The sequence below is a fragment of the Armigeres subalbatus genome, chromosome 1 (assembly GCF_024139115.2).
Source record: "Armigeres subalbatus isolate Guangzhou_Male chromosome 1, GZ_Asu_2, whole genome shotgun sequence".
Lineage (NCBI taxonomy): Eukaryota > Metazoa > Arthropoda > Insecta > Diptera > Culicidae > Armigeres > Armigeres subalbatus.
In genome coordinates, this window is record NC_085139.1 from 94150663 (window position 1) to 94166824 (window position 16162).

The window sequence follows — 16162 nt, forward strand, 5'->3', positions numbered from 1 at the left end:
AATGTTCGCTTCGAAAACAAACTTTTTATAGAAGGCCCGGGGATCCATAGTGTTGTATACCAATCGATTCAGCTTGAGGTGAGTTGATGTCTGTGTGTGTCTGTGCGCAGAAAAGTTTTATCCACTTTTTAGGCACTTGCCCTTAACCGATTTGCTCACAACATGTTGCATTTTACGGGAAATCCTGTCCCATTGTTTGCTATTTAAATTTGACTGGTTCGGACTATGGACTCGAAACATATGGTCAAAATACTATTTTCAAAATGCACGAGAAGTGCACCATTCCCGCAAGGTAATTTAATCAAGGTTTTTTAGATAATCATATCGTTTCCTCTGTCGTAATTGCCTTTTGTATGTCTTTTTTTTCTGTTTTTAAGAAAATGTTTGTTTCTATGATTAAAACACGAGTCTTTCGGAGAACTTAATCTAACGTTATTTTGTAAGAATAGAATAGTAAAAAAAAAGGATTTCGGCTCCGTAACGCTTAACAGCATATGAGCCGAAAGCTTTTGAAATTAATTAATGATCTATAAAATTTAAAAAAAAAAACTTTCCATAGCAGGTGAAATACTATAGTACCTATGTGAGTAATAGTTTAATAGTACGCTTTACAACAATACAGAAAAGTTATTTTTCCAAAGTGACTACGTTGCCAAGTACATTATTTTCTATTCAATGTTACATGTTTTACAATTTCTTTTAAGAAAACAATATCTTGGAATTCTTGGCAATTTTATAAAAACACTCTAGCAAAAAGGGTAAAGGTTGGGTATGGGTATGCATAACAAAATCTTATGTGATTGATAAGCTCCATATGAATCATATTACATTCAAAACTACATAACTCGAGAACGGCTCATAGTACCTTGGGGTTTCAAGTGTTTCATATGCAAAATTCTCTGGAGAACACGATGCTGGTGTTATTTTCCAAATAGAAATATACTCATTGGCAGAAAAATACAATTTTATACTTAAAACGCAAAAACAATGCAGATGGCAACACTTCTACTAAAAATTAATATTTTTCTCAAAAAGTATGAAGAATTCTTCTCAAAATGCATAAAAAGAAGTTATTTGTAGCTTCAAAACTGTCCGAGATATGAGTCCTTCAAAATATGGTTTTACAAATCGTCAAAAACAGGGTGCTCGCATTTGCCGAGGGGTTGTCCAATCATCAAATAAATTTGGATTTTCACATATAATCGGTAGATAAACAAATCCACAAAATTTGATAAATATTGGTGTAAGTCGATTACAAGTGGTTCGGTCACTTGGTATGGAATGACCCATATGCAGTTACCGATCGTCCACCAAAGGCGCCTTGAAGAGGCAAATTGTCAAACGAACTTGCTGTCGCTCCACCACCAATCGACAATTGTGTGGGCTGATCACCAGACATTCCCTTTCTTTGCTGTTCCAGTCTGCCATGGTTGGTTTACCATTTGTTCTTTCTCCTTCATCATCCTCTCGAACTTCTTCTGCATCGCCGCTAGCTGTTTCTGTAGATACTCTTCCAGACTCGGATCCGTTGGTGCTCCGCTTGCTGACTTTGGTTTTACTCTTTTGCTTGCAATTTCAGCTGTGGCTGTTCCGGTTGGAAGTTTATTCGCCACCTCCAGGCATTTCTTGCAGCACCACTCCCATCCTGAACACTCGAATCCACACTGACACACGTAAAATGATACCACTGTCCGCACTCATCACACGCTACCATACGGCAGTTATCTGGTTGCCGACATATCTCACAGCTCACTCCCGGCGGCGGATTTTGGCTCGATGGGGAAGTTCCCCGCTTCTGACCGTCACCTCTTTTCGACATACTGACTGAAGCCCCCGATCTTAAACGGATTTTATAAAATATTGCGCCAGCAATCGGACAAATAGAAAAGTAGTTTTCCGGTTTCGTAACTCTTGTATTTATTGTGAAGTAGAGAAGGAGTTATAACATCCCTTTGGGGAGAAAATACATATGTCGAATTAGTTTTATCGTCTTCACACACTATAGTGTATAAGTGTTTGTTTTTAAGTTTTTCTTGGGCTTGGGCACATGATAGATATTCATTAATAACAAATGCCTGCTAACTACTTACGTTTAGTTTCTTTCTAGTGATAATTTGCCCGTATTAGATCGCAACGATCCGTACTATTTTCGTAGTGAGTATATACTTACTGTGGAAGGCATGAGCTGTTAGGTTAAGTTTGCATGAATTTAATGTTCGATTTTACCTTCTTTTGGCATGTAGTTTGGCATGGCAAATGCTGGGTAAAGCGTACCATTGGTACTTCGCGTACCTGAAGGAATAAAATAGACCCCAGGGAAGGGGGGATTTGCTCCTCTCCGGAGGTGCAAATCTTATTGAGCGTCTGTTCTCCATGTCAGGATCGGCTCACAACAGCGTCTGTTCTCCGTGTTAGGGGCGGCTGATCATCGTCCGAGTGCCAGCGAGGGACTCTAAGTGAAACTGTGCACCATGGTCCACGGAAAATAAGAAGGAATGGTCCTCCGGAAATTTAGAGGGTTTGGTGTCAGGCCCTGCAAGCAAGCCTTTAAAAAACATATGCAACGAACAATCAACAAGAGAGTACGGACTGGAACCATCCGCGAAGATCACTGCGACGAAAAGGGACTAGCGATTGGAAACTCGGTTCGTGGAACTGCAAATCTCTCAACTTCATCGGGAGCACACGCATACTCGCCGATGTGCTCAAGGACCATGGATTCGACATCGTTGCGCTGCCATTCGCAGCACCTACTTCCAACACAGCCTTCCGTATCGGTACACCTGGAGATCACCACTGCAGACAGAATCACAAATCGACCACGTTCTGATTGATGGACGGCACTTCTCCGACATTATCGACGTCAGGACATATCGTGGCGCTAACATCGACTCTGACCACTATCTGGTGATGGTTAAACTGCGCCCAAAACTATCCGTCATCAACAATGTTCGGTACCGACGACCGCCGCGGTACGACCTAGAGCGACTGAAGCAACCTGATGTCGCCACTGCATACGCGCAGCATCTTGAGGCAGCGTTGCCGGAAGAGGGTGAGCTCGTTGGGGCCCCTCTTGAGGACTGCTGGAATACAGTCAAAGCAGCCATTAACGATGCAGCGGAGAACAACGTCGGGTATATGGGTCGAAGTCGACGGAACGGATGGTTAGACGAAGAGTGCATACAGATTCTGGAGGAGAAGGACGCAGCGCGGGTGGTCGCGCTGCAGCAAGATACCCGGCAGAACGTGGAACGTTATAGACGGAAGCGGAGACAGCAGACCCGCCTTTTTCAGGAGAAGAAACGCCGCCTGGAAGAAGCGGAGTGCGAGGAGATGGAACAGCTGTGCCGTTCTCAAGAAAAACGCCAGTTCTATCAGAAGCTCAACGCATCCCGCAAAGGCTTCGTGCCGCGAGCCGAAATGTGCCGGGATAAGGGGAGCATCTTGACGGATGAACCTGTGGTGATCGAAAGGTGGAAGCAGCACTAAGAGGAACATTTGAATGGCGCTGAGAGTACAGGCAGTGAAAGTCATGGCAGCGGAGGAGATGACTACGTCAGTTCAGCGGACGATGGAAGCCAACCAGCCCCCACCTTGAGGGAAGTTAAGGATGCCATTCAACAGCTAAAGACCAATAAAGCAGCTGGTAAGGATGGTATCGGAGCTGAGCTCATCAAGATGGCCCCGGAAAAGCTGGCCACTTGCCTGCACAAACTGATAGTCAGAATCTGGGAAACCGAACAGCTACCGGAGGAGTGGAAGGAAGGGGTTATATGCCCCATCTACAAGAAAGGCGACAAACTGGAGTGTGAGAACTTTCGAGCGATCACCATCCTTAATGCCTTAATACAAAGTGATATCCCAGATCATCTTCCGTCGTCTGTCACCATTAGTGAACGAGTTCATGAGAAGCTATCAAGCCGGCTTCGTTGACGGCTGCTCGACAACGGACCAGATCTATACTGTACGGCAAATCCTTCAAAAATGCCGTGAATACCAGGTCCCAACGCACCATCTGTTCGTTGATTTCAAGGCGGCATACGACAGTATAGACCGCGTAGAGCTATGGAAAATTATGGACGAGAACAGCTTCCCTGGGAAGCTTACCAAACTGATCAGAGCAACGGTGGATGGTGTGCAAAACTATGTGAAGATTTCGGGCGAGCACTCCAGTTCGTTCGAATCGCGCCGGGGACTAAGACAAGGTGATGGACTTTCGTGCCTGTTGTTCAACATTGCGCTAGAAGGTGTCATGCAGAGAGCCGGGTGTAACAGCCGGGGTACGATTTTCAACAGATCCAGTCAATTTATTTGCTTCGCGGATGATATGGACATTGTCGGCTGAACATTTGCAAAGGTGGCAGAACTGTACACCCGCCTGAAACGGGAAGCAACAAAAGTTGGACTGGTGGTGAATGCGTCGAAGACAAATTACATGCTTGTGGGCGGAACCGAGCGCGACAGGGCCCACGTGGGAAGCAGTGTTATGATAGACGGGGATACCTTCGAGGTGGTCGAGGAATTCGTCTACCTCGGATCCTTGCTAACGGCTGACAACAACGTTAGTCGTGAAATACGAAGGCGCATCATCTGTGGAAGTCGGGCCTACTCCGGGCTCCAGAAGAAACTGCGGTTGAAAAAGATTCGCCACCGCACCAAATGTGTCATGTACAAGACGCTTATAAGACCGGTTGTCCTCTACGGACATGAAACATGGACAATGCTCGAGGAGGACTTGCAAGCACTCGGAGTATTCGAGAGACGGGCGCTTAGGACCATCTTTGGTGGTGTGCAAGAAGACGGTGTGTGGCGGCGAAGAATGAACCATGAGCTCGCCCAACTCTACGGTGAACCCAGTATCCAGAAGGTAGCTAAAGCCGGAAGGGTACGATGGGCAGGACATGTTGCAAGAATGCCGGACAGCAACCCTGAAAAGATGGTGTTCGTTTCCGATCCGGCAGGTACGAGACGGCGTGGAGCGCAGCGAGCAAGATGGGCAGACCAGGCGCAAAACGACTTGGCGAGCGTGGGGCGTATCCGAGGATGGAGAGATGCGGCCTCGAACCGTGTATTGTGGCGTCAAATTGTTGATTCAGTGTTATCTGTTTAGATGTAGACTAAATAAATGAAATTAATGGCATGTAGTTTCAGAATCAACCGTGACACTGCCCATATGAGTACTAAGCTAGATTTAAGAAGGATAATCAATTCACCTTTAGGAAAAACTTATTCAATGTTTAGTAATTTCAACACCCTACCTATGCTAATGCACTTTCACTTTCTGCTGACTCAACTGTGCTCTTTTGTTCCTACTTACGATTAGCTGTCTGTCACCCGTCGACCGGTGGGTGGTTGACAGTTATCGAGCCAGGGTCTAGATAAACAGCAAGATAAATTCATATGCAAGGGTGATGTTAAACGCAAAGGTGCGTCGCATCTCGCAGGGTTGTGACAACACCCTTCAAACGTGCAAGAAGTGATGTCCACCTTGAAGAGACTATTGGCCCGTTTACATATATAGTAGCTCTAGCGGACAATGCACTATCCGACAATACTAGCGCAAAATTAGCATAATGTAAACGCTTATTAGCGAGAACAATTCCTGTTTACATTGTGCTAATATCGCGCTAGTATTGTCGGACAGTGCATTGTCCGCTAGACCTAGCGAATATGTAAACGGGCCATATACGGGCGGCCTTAATCGATTATTCAGGCATTTGTGAGAAAACTTCGCTTACCTCGAAATCCAAACCAGGGTTTTTATATCAAGGTTCACCACCCTACTGTCATCGCCTATCTCTCCAATGGGAAAAAAATGGTGGCTAACATCTCTGGGGTTAGCGCGCGGTGGGCCCCACTGACAATTCAAAATTAGTAAACAAAAACATCATTTCAGGATTAATTTTCTGTAATGGAGTAATTGTGGTTAAACGATTTGAATGAATTTATTACTATTATCGTTACTATTATCGTTATCGCCACGTTTACCACGTATTCCGTGCCGTGAAAAATGAGTTCGATTTACAATTTAATTGTAATAAGACCGTCATTCAACACAACACAGTTAGTACGGTGCAAAACAAATTTGAATATTTGGTAACAATCTTGTTTCAGAAAATGACGCCCACAGCAAAATAATAACGTGAATTTTATGCTGGAGCCAGAAGCATTAGGTTCTGCAGCGTCTGTACGTAACCTCAATCTGGTGACAGATCAGTAGTACTTCTTGTTGGACTCGGGGGCAGCCAACCAATCATGAACTCGACCCTTGTCGGAGTTCTCGTCGGAGTCAGTGGAAAGTACTACTGAACTGTCAAAAAAGTTCATTTGACGAGGACCGAATTCATTCGTGACGTCATGCTGCAGAACCTAATAGCTGTGTGTCATCCGGCTGAGGTTCACTCACTTCGACAGTAGATGGGAGAGATTGGCGCGGGGGTGAAAAATTCATTTTCAGTGCAAAACATAAACAAACTCGGTGGTTGCCCCATCTAAAAATCCAAGATGCCTGAATCATGAAATAGACTAACGCAAAATGAACTCCCCCAAGAAATTATGACGTTTGAGCGGGTCGCATAATGAACGCAAAATGAACTTTTGTTCGAGAAGACGACCCGCTCAAATGTCAAAATCCATCGGGTGAGTGAATTTGATGAACTCCTGCACAGGTCTATTAGGTTCTGCAGCGTCTGTATGTAACCTCAAACTGATGACAGATTAGTAGTACTTAGGAATGGGCGATACCGATACGATATATCGGGAATCGATATTTTCGCTCTGATTAATCGATATTTTGTATCGATTTTTTTTATGTTCGATATTTGACCGTATCGATTTTTTGTAGCTGATATCGTATTTCGATTTTTTCAAAATAATAATATAGCACATCGGTTCTCAACCTGGGGTACATGTACCCCTAGGGGTACCTACGCTGGTCTCTGGGGGTACCTGAGGCAAAGGTGCGTAATGGCGGATGTTGTATTATAATTTAAAAAAAAAACTAATTTCATGATTGACCTCGAAATTTCAAACGACTAGGGACACGGCAGGTATTTCCGTCCATCGTCGTAGGGGCTAAAACCAACGAAAGCAACGTACATTTGCTAAAACTTCACTATAGCAGAACGTTTCTCCTGAGCTAACGATTTGGTACGTATGAGTTTTACAAAAAAGCGTCTCTTTTATTGGTTTTCGAGACTATGACGAACAGACGAAAATACCTGCCGTGTCCCTAGTACTTATTTATTCAGTCTATTTTGTTTATTTAACTAAATACCAGATAGAACGGAATATTTTTGTTCTACTGAGGAAATTTGCCGTCCTGAACAAAGAGCACAATCCTAGGGCTTGGGATTGGGAGAGATTCTTGAATCGCTGTTCAAAAGCCTATGGTCAATATTTATTACACCCATTTGGAGAAGGTCCATAAATTGATATAAGTATTAAAAAAATGTTCTCAAATGTAACAAGCATGTTTACGAAATCATGATTTCTACTTCATAATTGGCAAAAACTAATTCCGCTCATTAGATTTTTAGACAGATTCTGTAACATGCATCACGTCTTTATGGCCAAAAAGGAACTAGCTACGGGTCTGCTTGTGACAAACTGGGCGTCAATTTCAACACATTTTTTACATACCCTCGTAAAACACGGAAAATCTCCAATGATCGATGATTTAGGTAATGGATAGGAAAAATAGTAGAATTTCTACGTTCGATGGTTTCGGTTTTATCAAATTCGGATTATTTTAAGCATTGAATTTTGTCAAATTTTTGCCTATCTCAACTTTTTGCCCAACCCCTATACATAGGTACTTGACTTCTTTAGGCAAAATTACTAGCAAGTATTATAAAAACTCTATCACATTTCTGAGACCAGGAAATCAAATTTCTCAGCAGCTGACACCTAGTAATATCCTTCAATATCTTGGAATTTCGATCAGAATTGCAAATGTTTTACTCAGAATCCTATATTTTAAAAATATTCTGAAAAATTCAAATCTTGAACTAATAGAGAGGTCTAAGTTATGACCTTCCAGAATATAATTTTTTTCATCTTCATCGGCATTAAATTATTGATTGCGATGTTTATAAGCCCAGTCATTATTTTTGGAATGCTAGCACGATAAAACTCATATGCCCAGGTAAATGGATAAAAAACGAACCGGGAATCGAGCCCAGCCTCCTTCGCTATGGAATTGCATCAGAAGGAAACAGACGTCTCACTTAGAACAAAATGCAATCAAAATCATCGTCACGGAAACATTCTCGCCCAATGCTAAAAGCACTTTATGATGACAAGCGGCAACCAGATGGCGGTAGTGAGCAAACGTCAAACACAAGCAAATCCGCTGGATGCGCTATCGGTGGCCGATCGACCACCCACAAAAAATTTAATCCACCGATAAAAAGATGAACAATGGAACATGTGGAGAGTGAGACCTAAACCTAAACAATTTGAAGTTAACTCAATTATGACAATTATTAGTGTTACCAAAGCTTAAAACAGCGAAGTCAAAGTACGTAAATTCTTTGGAAGCCCAAAATTATTTTTTGAAAATTCAATCGGTTTGATAGAAGGCATTCGAATCTAATACAAAATTATTACTTTAACATGCCTCCAGATAAATTTTCAAAAAGAAATTCAGGGGGTGCCTCTAGCTATGCAAACATTTGAAGGGGTACCACCGAAGGAAAAGGTTCAGAACCGCTGATATAGCACATCAGGCACAATTTGTTAAAAACAGCGAACTTTTGATGTGTGATTCGACGATCTAAAATGGGAAATCTATCCATTTTTTTGGTCGTGCTTTTAATTTTTCGGACGCATCGATATATCGGAATATCGATGATTCAACGCCGATATTTTTCGGCATTGATATTTCGATAATATAAACATCGATTCGGCAGTATCGATATTTTTCCGAAAAACGCCCATTCCTAAGTACTTCGCGTTGGACTCGGGGGCAGCCAACCAATCACGAACTCGAAACTTGTCGGAGTCCGCGTCGGAGTCAGTGGATAGTACTACTGAACTGTCAAAAAAGTTCATTCGACGAGGACCGAATTCATTCGTGACGTCATGCTGCAGAACCTAATTAGGTTCTGCAGCATGACGTCACGAATGAATTCGGTCCTCATCAAATGAACTTTTTTGACAGTTCAGTAGTACTTTCCACTGACTCCGACGAGAACTCCGACAAGGGTCGAGTTCATGATTGGTTGGCTGCCCCCGAGTCCAACAAGAAGTACTACTGATCTGTCACCAGATTGAGGTTACGTACAGACGCTGCAGAACCTAATTGGCATACTGCAACACCTGTTTGTATTCATTTTGGTCCAAACATTGAAAAGATGGACACTGTAATTCAGTTCGCATTGAGTGTTGAGAATTTAGTCGCAACGGTGGAGGCCTAGGGGTGGAGATAGGGGACTTTATGTATAATGCGTCGCTGAGACACAATTTGGTTGAGAGGCTGCCACCGACGCTAAGACTTGATTGGGCCAAGAACTCTCGAAATAATCCCACTCCTAATCTCTTGGACTTAAGCACGCGGCTACGTTCCATTGCGGAGGACGCTAGCGCTTACATATTCCGAAAATCGGGTTAAACCGAAAAAAGAGACAATTACCTGAATCTTCACTACGAAGTGTGCAAGAAAGTCGTCAGATTCTCAGTTGAGCTACAAGAACTTATCTGGCAGAGAATGCATTGGTTGTAAAGGAAGCTGTTCATCTCTCTCGCAGTGCAAACAGTTCAAGGAACTCAGTTGTGACTCTAGATGGGCAGTTGTACGAGATTTCAAAGTGTGCCGGAAGTGTCTAAGGAAACATAACGGACCCTGCAAGCAGAAAAAGGAATGCGGCATTGATGGCTGCTCGTACTTGCACCACCCACTTCTGCACAGCAGAGGAATGGAATCGGCAGTATCCTCTCGAGCCCAGAATAGTCAAATGTCCACCAGAGGCAGTCGGAAATCCTCTTCAGAATTGTTCCAGTCATTTTGCATGGCCCATCCAAGACGCTGAGAACCTACGCCTTTGTAGGCGACGGTTCGGAACTCACACCTATGGAGCCTGGCCAATGAACTAGGTGTATAAGGACCCGAACGGTCCCTGTGCCTTCGCTGGACGGAAGATACTAGTAAAACGGAAAATTCTTCTCAGATACGTTAGAAATTCGTCAAAGCGGTTCATGCTGTCCGAAGTACACACCGTTAGCAATCTTCAACTTCGACCGCAGACACTTCTAGCTCCAGAAATGCAGAAAAAATATCGCCATTTAAAGGGACCTCCGCTAGAATCGTATCAGGACGTAAGTTTTTGACTTCTCATTGGGTTGAATCACGCAAGCCTAGGGAATATGAAGAAATGTCGCGAAGGAAAACCGTACGAGCCCGTAGCAGTCAAGACCCGCATGGGATGGATGATCTACGGTTGCTGCTCCAAGGCTAGAAATGGTCCCATCACGTAAACCACCATAGCGTTCAACGTTGTCAATGCGAAACTAAATCAGACGAAGGACTACATGAGGCTATGAAGCAGTACTTTTCTTTGGAAAGCCTAGGAATTAGTAAATCGATCAAACTACTGTTATCCATCGACGACCAAAGGGCAAACGAGCTGCTACAAACACTAACAAAACGGGTAAATGGGTGATACGAGTTCGGTCTTCTATGGCGATACGATAAAATTCGGCTTCCAGATAGCAAATCGATGGCGTTAAGGCGATGGGAATGCCGTGATCGACTAATGCACTAATGTGCTTAGATTACCATTTAAACGAGACATTCTATTGACTTCAATATAGTTGTTCTGCGATTGAAAACCACGATGTTAAGACAAGTTAATTTTGGAGTTCAGTTTTCAAATGCATTAATCGGTTTTTCAAATGCAATATGTTCAACGCTTATCTTCGCGTCGCAAAAATAACTTTAAAAAAACACTGCGTCCTATGTTAGATGATGGGGTTTGAGTAAGTAACATGAGCTTACCACCTCAGCGTGTAAATCGGTAAGCAGCAAGCCATGACTCGGCCTCTTCTTGTCAGATCTCCGTGACACGCACCGACGGAGAGCCGCTGTCATCGCATTTCACTCCAGCCATTTGGAGCCACACAGTTCAGAGCTCTGCTTGTTGTCTAGTGTGTTCAACCACCAATACACTACTGGTTGGCGATTGCCGAGTGACTTAGTCCTCCTGGGCGTCGTTGCATCACATGCATGTGTGAGACATCAGATAACTCATCTCATCTCACCTTAGGCCATGATGTGTATTGTTCCAAATGCCATTGTTCAGTTGCATTTTTCTAATTTGGTACAAGTATGCGTAGAACGACAGTGAAGGATTCCCTCGGAAATTTGTCAAAAATCGAAAGAATTTTTCCCAGATATTTAGCGGAAGTTTCCGTGGAATTTTGAGAAAAAAAAATGAAAATTTGGATTTATGTCCCGTGAAAATTCTATTGGGAATTTGGAGATATTTTCCATGGAAATTTGGAGGAATTTCTTGACAATTTGAAGAAGTTTTCCTTTGAAATTTTGAGGAACTTTCAAAATTCTGGATAATTTGCTTCAATAATTCGAAATATTTCTACCAGAAATTCGGAGGAGTATTCCTGTTTAATCCATGAGGAGCTTCCTGTGAATATTCGAAGGAATTTTACGTTGTTATTCAGAATAAATTCTCCTATACACCCAAAAAAAATGTCCGTGGAAACTCGAAGAAATTTTTGTATAAATTAGGGGGATTTTGCTGTGGAAAGTCGAAATAAATGCCTTTGGATTGTTGGAGGAACTTCCCGTGGAAGATCATAAGAATCTTCTGAAGAAATTTGGAGAATTATATGTGGAAAATCGCGTCAAATTGCGCGTGGTAGTTCCTAATAACATTGTTATAATTATCTTTTTCTGAAGTTTCCATAGGGACCTTTTTATTCTCTACGGGCTCCTCCGATGTCCATGCATTTGTTGAAGCAAGTTCTATAAATCGGTTTCTCTTACCCTCTTTTATTTCAGATATCGAAGGTTTCTCATAAACGTCATATTCTTTCTGGTATACCCTTTTGTGCTGTGCTGTCGCTGCTTCGAGCGCTTGAACGAAGACGACGAGGATGGAAACCCCCGCGACTATCCTGGTGGTGGCGACGATGACCGGGATCGTTTGCTCCAGCAGCATGGTTTGCTCAAGGGTGCCATGGTGGTCCAAAAACAGGTGTCACCTTCAGTAACGTCCGATACCGGCACCAGTGTCGAGGGGGAGCATATGCCCGGCTACGGACGCTCCAGACAGAGACATCTCACAGAGGTGGCAACAACCGATGACGATGAGCTGGACAAACTTCTGCAATCGGAAGTTCAGGAGGGCGGAACGTGGGGCTACAACGACAACGAAGAAGAGGACAGGGACACTCGATACGTGATCGACGTGATGAATCGAAGCCAGAAGGCATTACAATCGTTAGTGCGTTCAATGGTAGAATTGGAGGGGGATCGATTTTGCATGTTGCAATGGCTGATTTAGTTCTGCTTTCAAAAACTCCAGATCAATCGACTCAGCTTGACGAATTGGAGTAATGTCTGTATGTGTGTTTGTGCGCAAAATAACTCACTTTAGATATTTTTCGTTAACCGAATCACTCGCAACAAGTTGCATTCCACTGGAAATCTCATCTCATTATTTCTTATTGAGAATGGGCCAGTTCGTGTGTCCAAAGTTATGGCATAAGAAAGGCACTAGGTAGATTAATCAGATTTTTTTAATTTTCTGTCTGCCTCCATAATATTGGTGGTGGTTGATCCCTAGAAGTTATGCCTACCTCCGTTCAGCTCATCTTGAGTATCTTGAGTTGTCAGCACTCATTATTATATAATGTAGGGGGCTTGCATGAAATAGAACTTGAAACAAATGAGTGTTCAGAACAGGTATCCACCGGTTGACACTAAACGGATCAACTTAAAATATAAACTTTTGCTTATGCAATCTGATAACTATTATTTATTTTTCACGCATCAATTTCTTAGAAGCTTTTTTAATGGATATTACATAACGCAAGAGAGGGTTTAAACTCTGCGTTGTATTGCATGAATTCCCCGATTCGATGCGTTATTACTACAGTAATAGCTGTTTCGGGGTAGTTGCGATCGAGTTTGGATAACTAAAGTAAACATGATTTTTAAAGCATGTGCACGTAAATGTTCTAATGTACTTCTAAAATACTTTCCGAACTACCGAAACGTTCCATTCACATGACAGTTGATTCTTTCAGAAACGAATGTGCTGCTTCAAATATGTTTCAATTCTTGTCAAAATTGATAAAATTACGTCGAATCCTTTGGATATAACATAAGTGTTTAATATAGACAGACTTTGGTGATGTTTAGGCAAATAATCTGGTAGCGACACGGCAAGTATTTCCGTCCATCGTCGTAGGTGCTAAAACCAATGAAAGCAACGTTCATTTGCTGAAACTCCACTGAAGCACACAGATAGAAAAATCCACTGAAATTTACGCTAAAGATGATGCACATAAATGGAACGCCATTATTAGCTTAATTACACGCGTGATATAGCCTAAATGTATACAATAATTGACGTGAATCGTCAATATTGCTTGCAAGTTGTAAGCAAACTTGTTAGGAAGAGATCCATTTCCGCGTAGAATAGTGTAAATATCCGCATCTCAAGTTTTACGCGCTGTTTACTTTTCATTATTTTATTCTGTGGCAGAACGTTTCTCCTGAGCTTACGATTTGGTACGAATGAGTTTGGGAAAAGGTGTCTCTTATATTGGTTTTCAAAACTATGACGAAAAGACGAAAATGCTTGCCTTAACCCTATAGAATAAGACTGAGTGAAAACTAATAATAATAACAATAATAGGAATGACAAAAGTTTATACTTGTTAAGGGAGTCAATTATGTGACGAGTAATTTTATATTTATATTACAGAGAAACAGATGATGCGTGGAATTGGGTGATAATTTTCGAGAAACTGATTTGATTTTGTTTTAAATTTAACGTATCTTTGGAGTAGTTGTCCAGTGTTTGGAATGTTTCTTTAGTGACTTTAATATCAACAAGAACGTTATTTGGACAATTACTAATATTCCAGGGTCAAATGGCGGAGGCCCTTTTATTATTTTTGTTACAGTTGACCGGCATTTGAAGAAAATGAACATAGACGGAGCTAAAGATATCGGTTGAAAGAAAGGCGTGGAATCGAACATCTAGGAATCCAAGGACTAGCATCCGTCCGTGGTGCACAATTACCATGCTAATCATAATTAATTTGTCTCGTTTCAGCAAACGCAACTCTTCTCCACTAATATTTCCCTTTCCTGTCAACTCTCTTTTCTTGAATGTATCCGATACTTGTGGGACTGGTTAAGCCCAGCGCCTGCTTGTGGTTGGAAACCGGTGTACTATACGGTCTAGCGCATGCTAACGGTGAAGGCTTGGTAGGTCTTCACCTAACTTAAGTGTAGATGGGCGGACAGTGTCTGCCAGGGTGAAGGCTGATAAATTACAATTACAATTACAACTTTCTGTCTGCCTCCATAATATTGAACTTTGAAGTACACTTTTGTCCTTCGTTAAGAGCAAATCTTCTTACCCCATTGTTATCGAGAAAAAAGTAGAGCAGTCGTTTTTATAAAAATATTTCTAAAACCTGATGTGACACCACATTAAATTAAGAAAGCTTCTAAGACATGCCTTTATTCAGTTTCAGTTTATTTACTTAGCTTATATACTGATTATGGTCATGCATCGGAACTGATGTTCAAACACATTCTTGTTTCTTATAAGGTACGAATTAGTTTTTGCTCGAAGATTTGATTTCATTGCGTTTGATAATGCTATTAGAATGTCACATTTAGATCCATCTAATGAAACTCGCCATTTCCGGATTGGAAATCCTGAACTGAAGACCCTTCTTTTTATCCAATCATTTATAATACTCGTGACTTTGTACCGGTGCATTTATGAGTTGCAGGCAGGCATAAATTGAATACAATAATGGTAGAACTTTTTATGTGCTTTTTCGCCATAACGAGCAGAAAACAATAAAAACCACGTACAGCAGTAATCCTGAATGCTGAACGGTAAAGCCTATTTTTATCCGTCGGAATCGCTCCATTTCTACGTGTGGATTTACCACCCCATTGTCACACATATGCCGTCCGCGTGGTGGCAATTAAACATAAAATTGATTGGAATTGTAGTCGTTAAGGCTGATTGTTTTAATTTCCATATTTTCCACAGAATGGCACATTGATGTTCTTTTTTTTTCTTTTCACTGAATTTCATTATTTGATTTAGAGCTCGTCATCCGAGACATTCTACGAAGCACGGCGTTCGAGGTCATCATCCCGGATCGGAAGCATCGGGGAGGACGATCAACAGCAAATAGCGAAAAAGTTGGTCCGAGGTTTGTTGCAGGCGAAAATCGTCTATCGACGTATGGATCATGCCTGTGGGCAGGTGTTGATGGAGGACGGGCAGCCGTACTCCGTTCAGGGGTTCTTTATAGCGATTGATCGGAGGCGATTTCAATTTTTCACACATGCGAAGCTACGACAGCATTGGGTGTCTCATCGGAACGAAGAGGTGAATTGAATTCGTGAATGTGTAGTGATTTACGAAGCTTCTTTTGATTTCATTTACAGGGAATTATATCGAGAATAAGAATTCCGGAGAGGAGCTTAATACCTAAAAGTTTTACCAAAATCTATGCCTCCGAGGAAGATGTTTTGCGGCAAAATGAACTTTCGGTTAAACCAGACAAAGATGCAATTTGTATTAATGTTGAGGATTAACATATTATATTACGAGGGAATTGTGATTGTCATCATGAGCAATATATTTAACAGAGAATGAGCTTTTTCGGGGATTCGTTTTATTGCTATCGGTCAAACATGTTCTAAAAATCCTACTCCATTCAGCGTCTTTCCTTATAACCATTCTCCTAATAATTCAATTCACATAAATCTATGCTTCTATTTCCTATAACCTTTTATAACCAGTCAACACTTGCTACTGTCTATCATTCTATGTTCATTATTTCTTATTTTCTTATCTCTTCTCACTATGACACTACACGGAAGCATAAAATGAATGGAAAAAATGCAACACATGAAACCAACTCAAAATCAATCCGC

General features: G+C 41.9%; 1 protein-coding gene across 2 annotated transcripts in view; it reads left to right on the top strand.

Moving 5' to 3' along the window:
• The window catches only part of LOC134225149 (uncharacterized), a 37311-nt gene extending 21430 nt beyond the window's left edge, over window positions 1-15881 (top strand). Inside the window, exons 3-5 of one of the 2 annotated variants that reach the window (XM_062705031.1) lie at window positions 12020-12464; window positions 15324-15611; window positions 15671-15881. In XM_062705031.1, coding sequence (XP_062561015.1) covers window positions 12020-12464; window positions 15324-15611; window positions 15671-15820 — 883 coding nt within the window. In that variant the 3' untranslated portion in view covers window positions 15821-15881. Of the gene's footprint in view, window positions 1-12019; window positions 12465-15323; window positions 15612-15670 lie in introns of those variants that run through there. The other variant, XM_062705108.1, reaches the window with a different exon arrangement.
• Window positions 15882-16162: the final 281 nt, after the last annotated feature.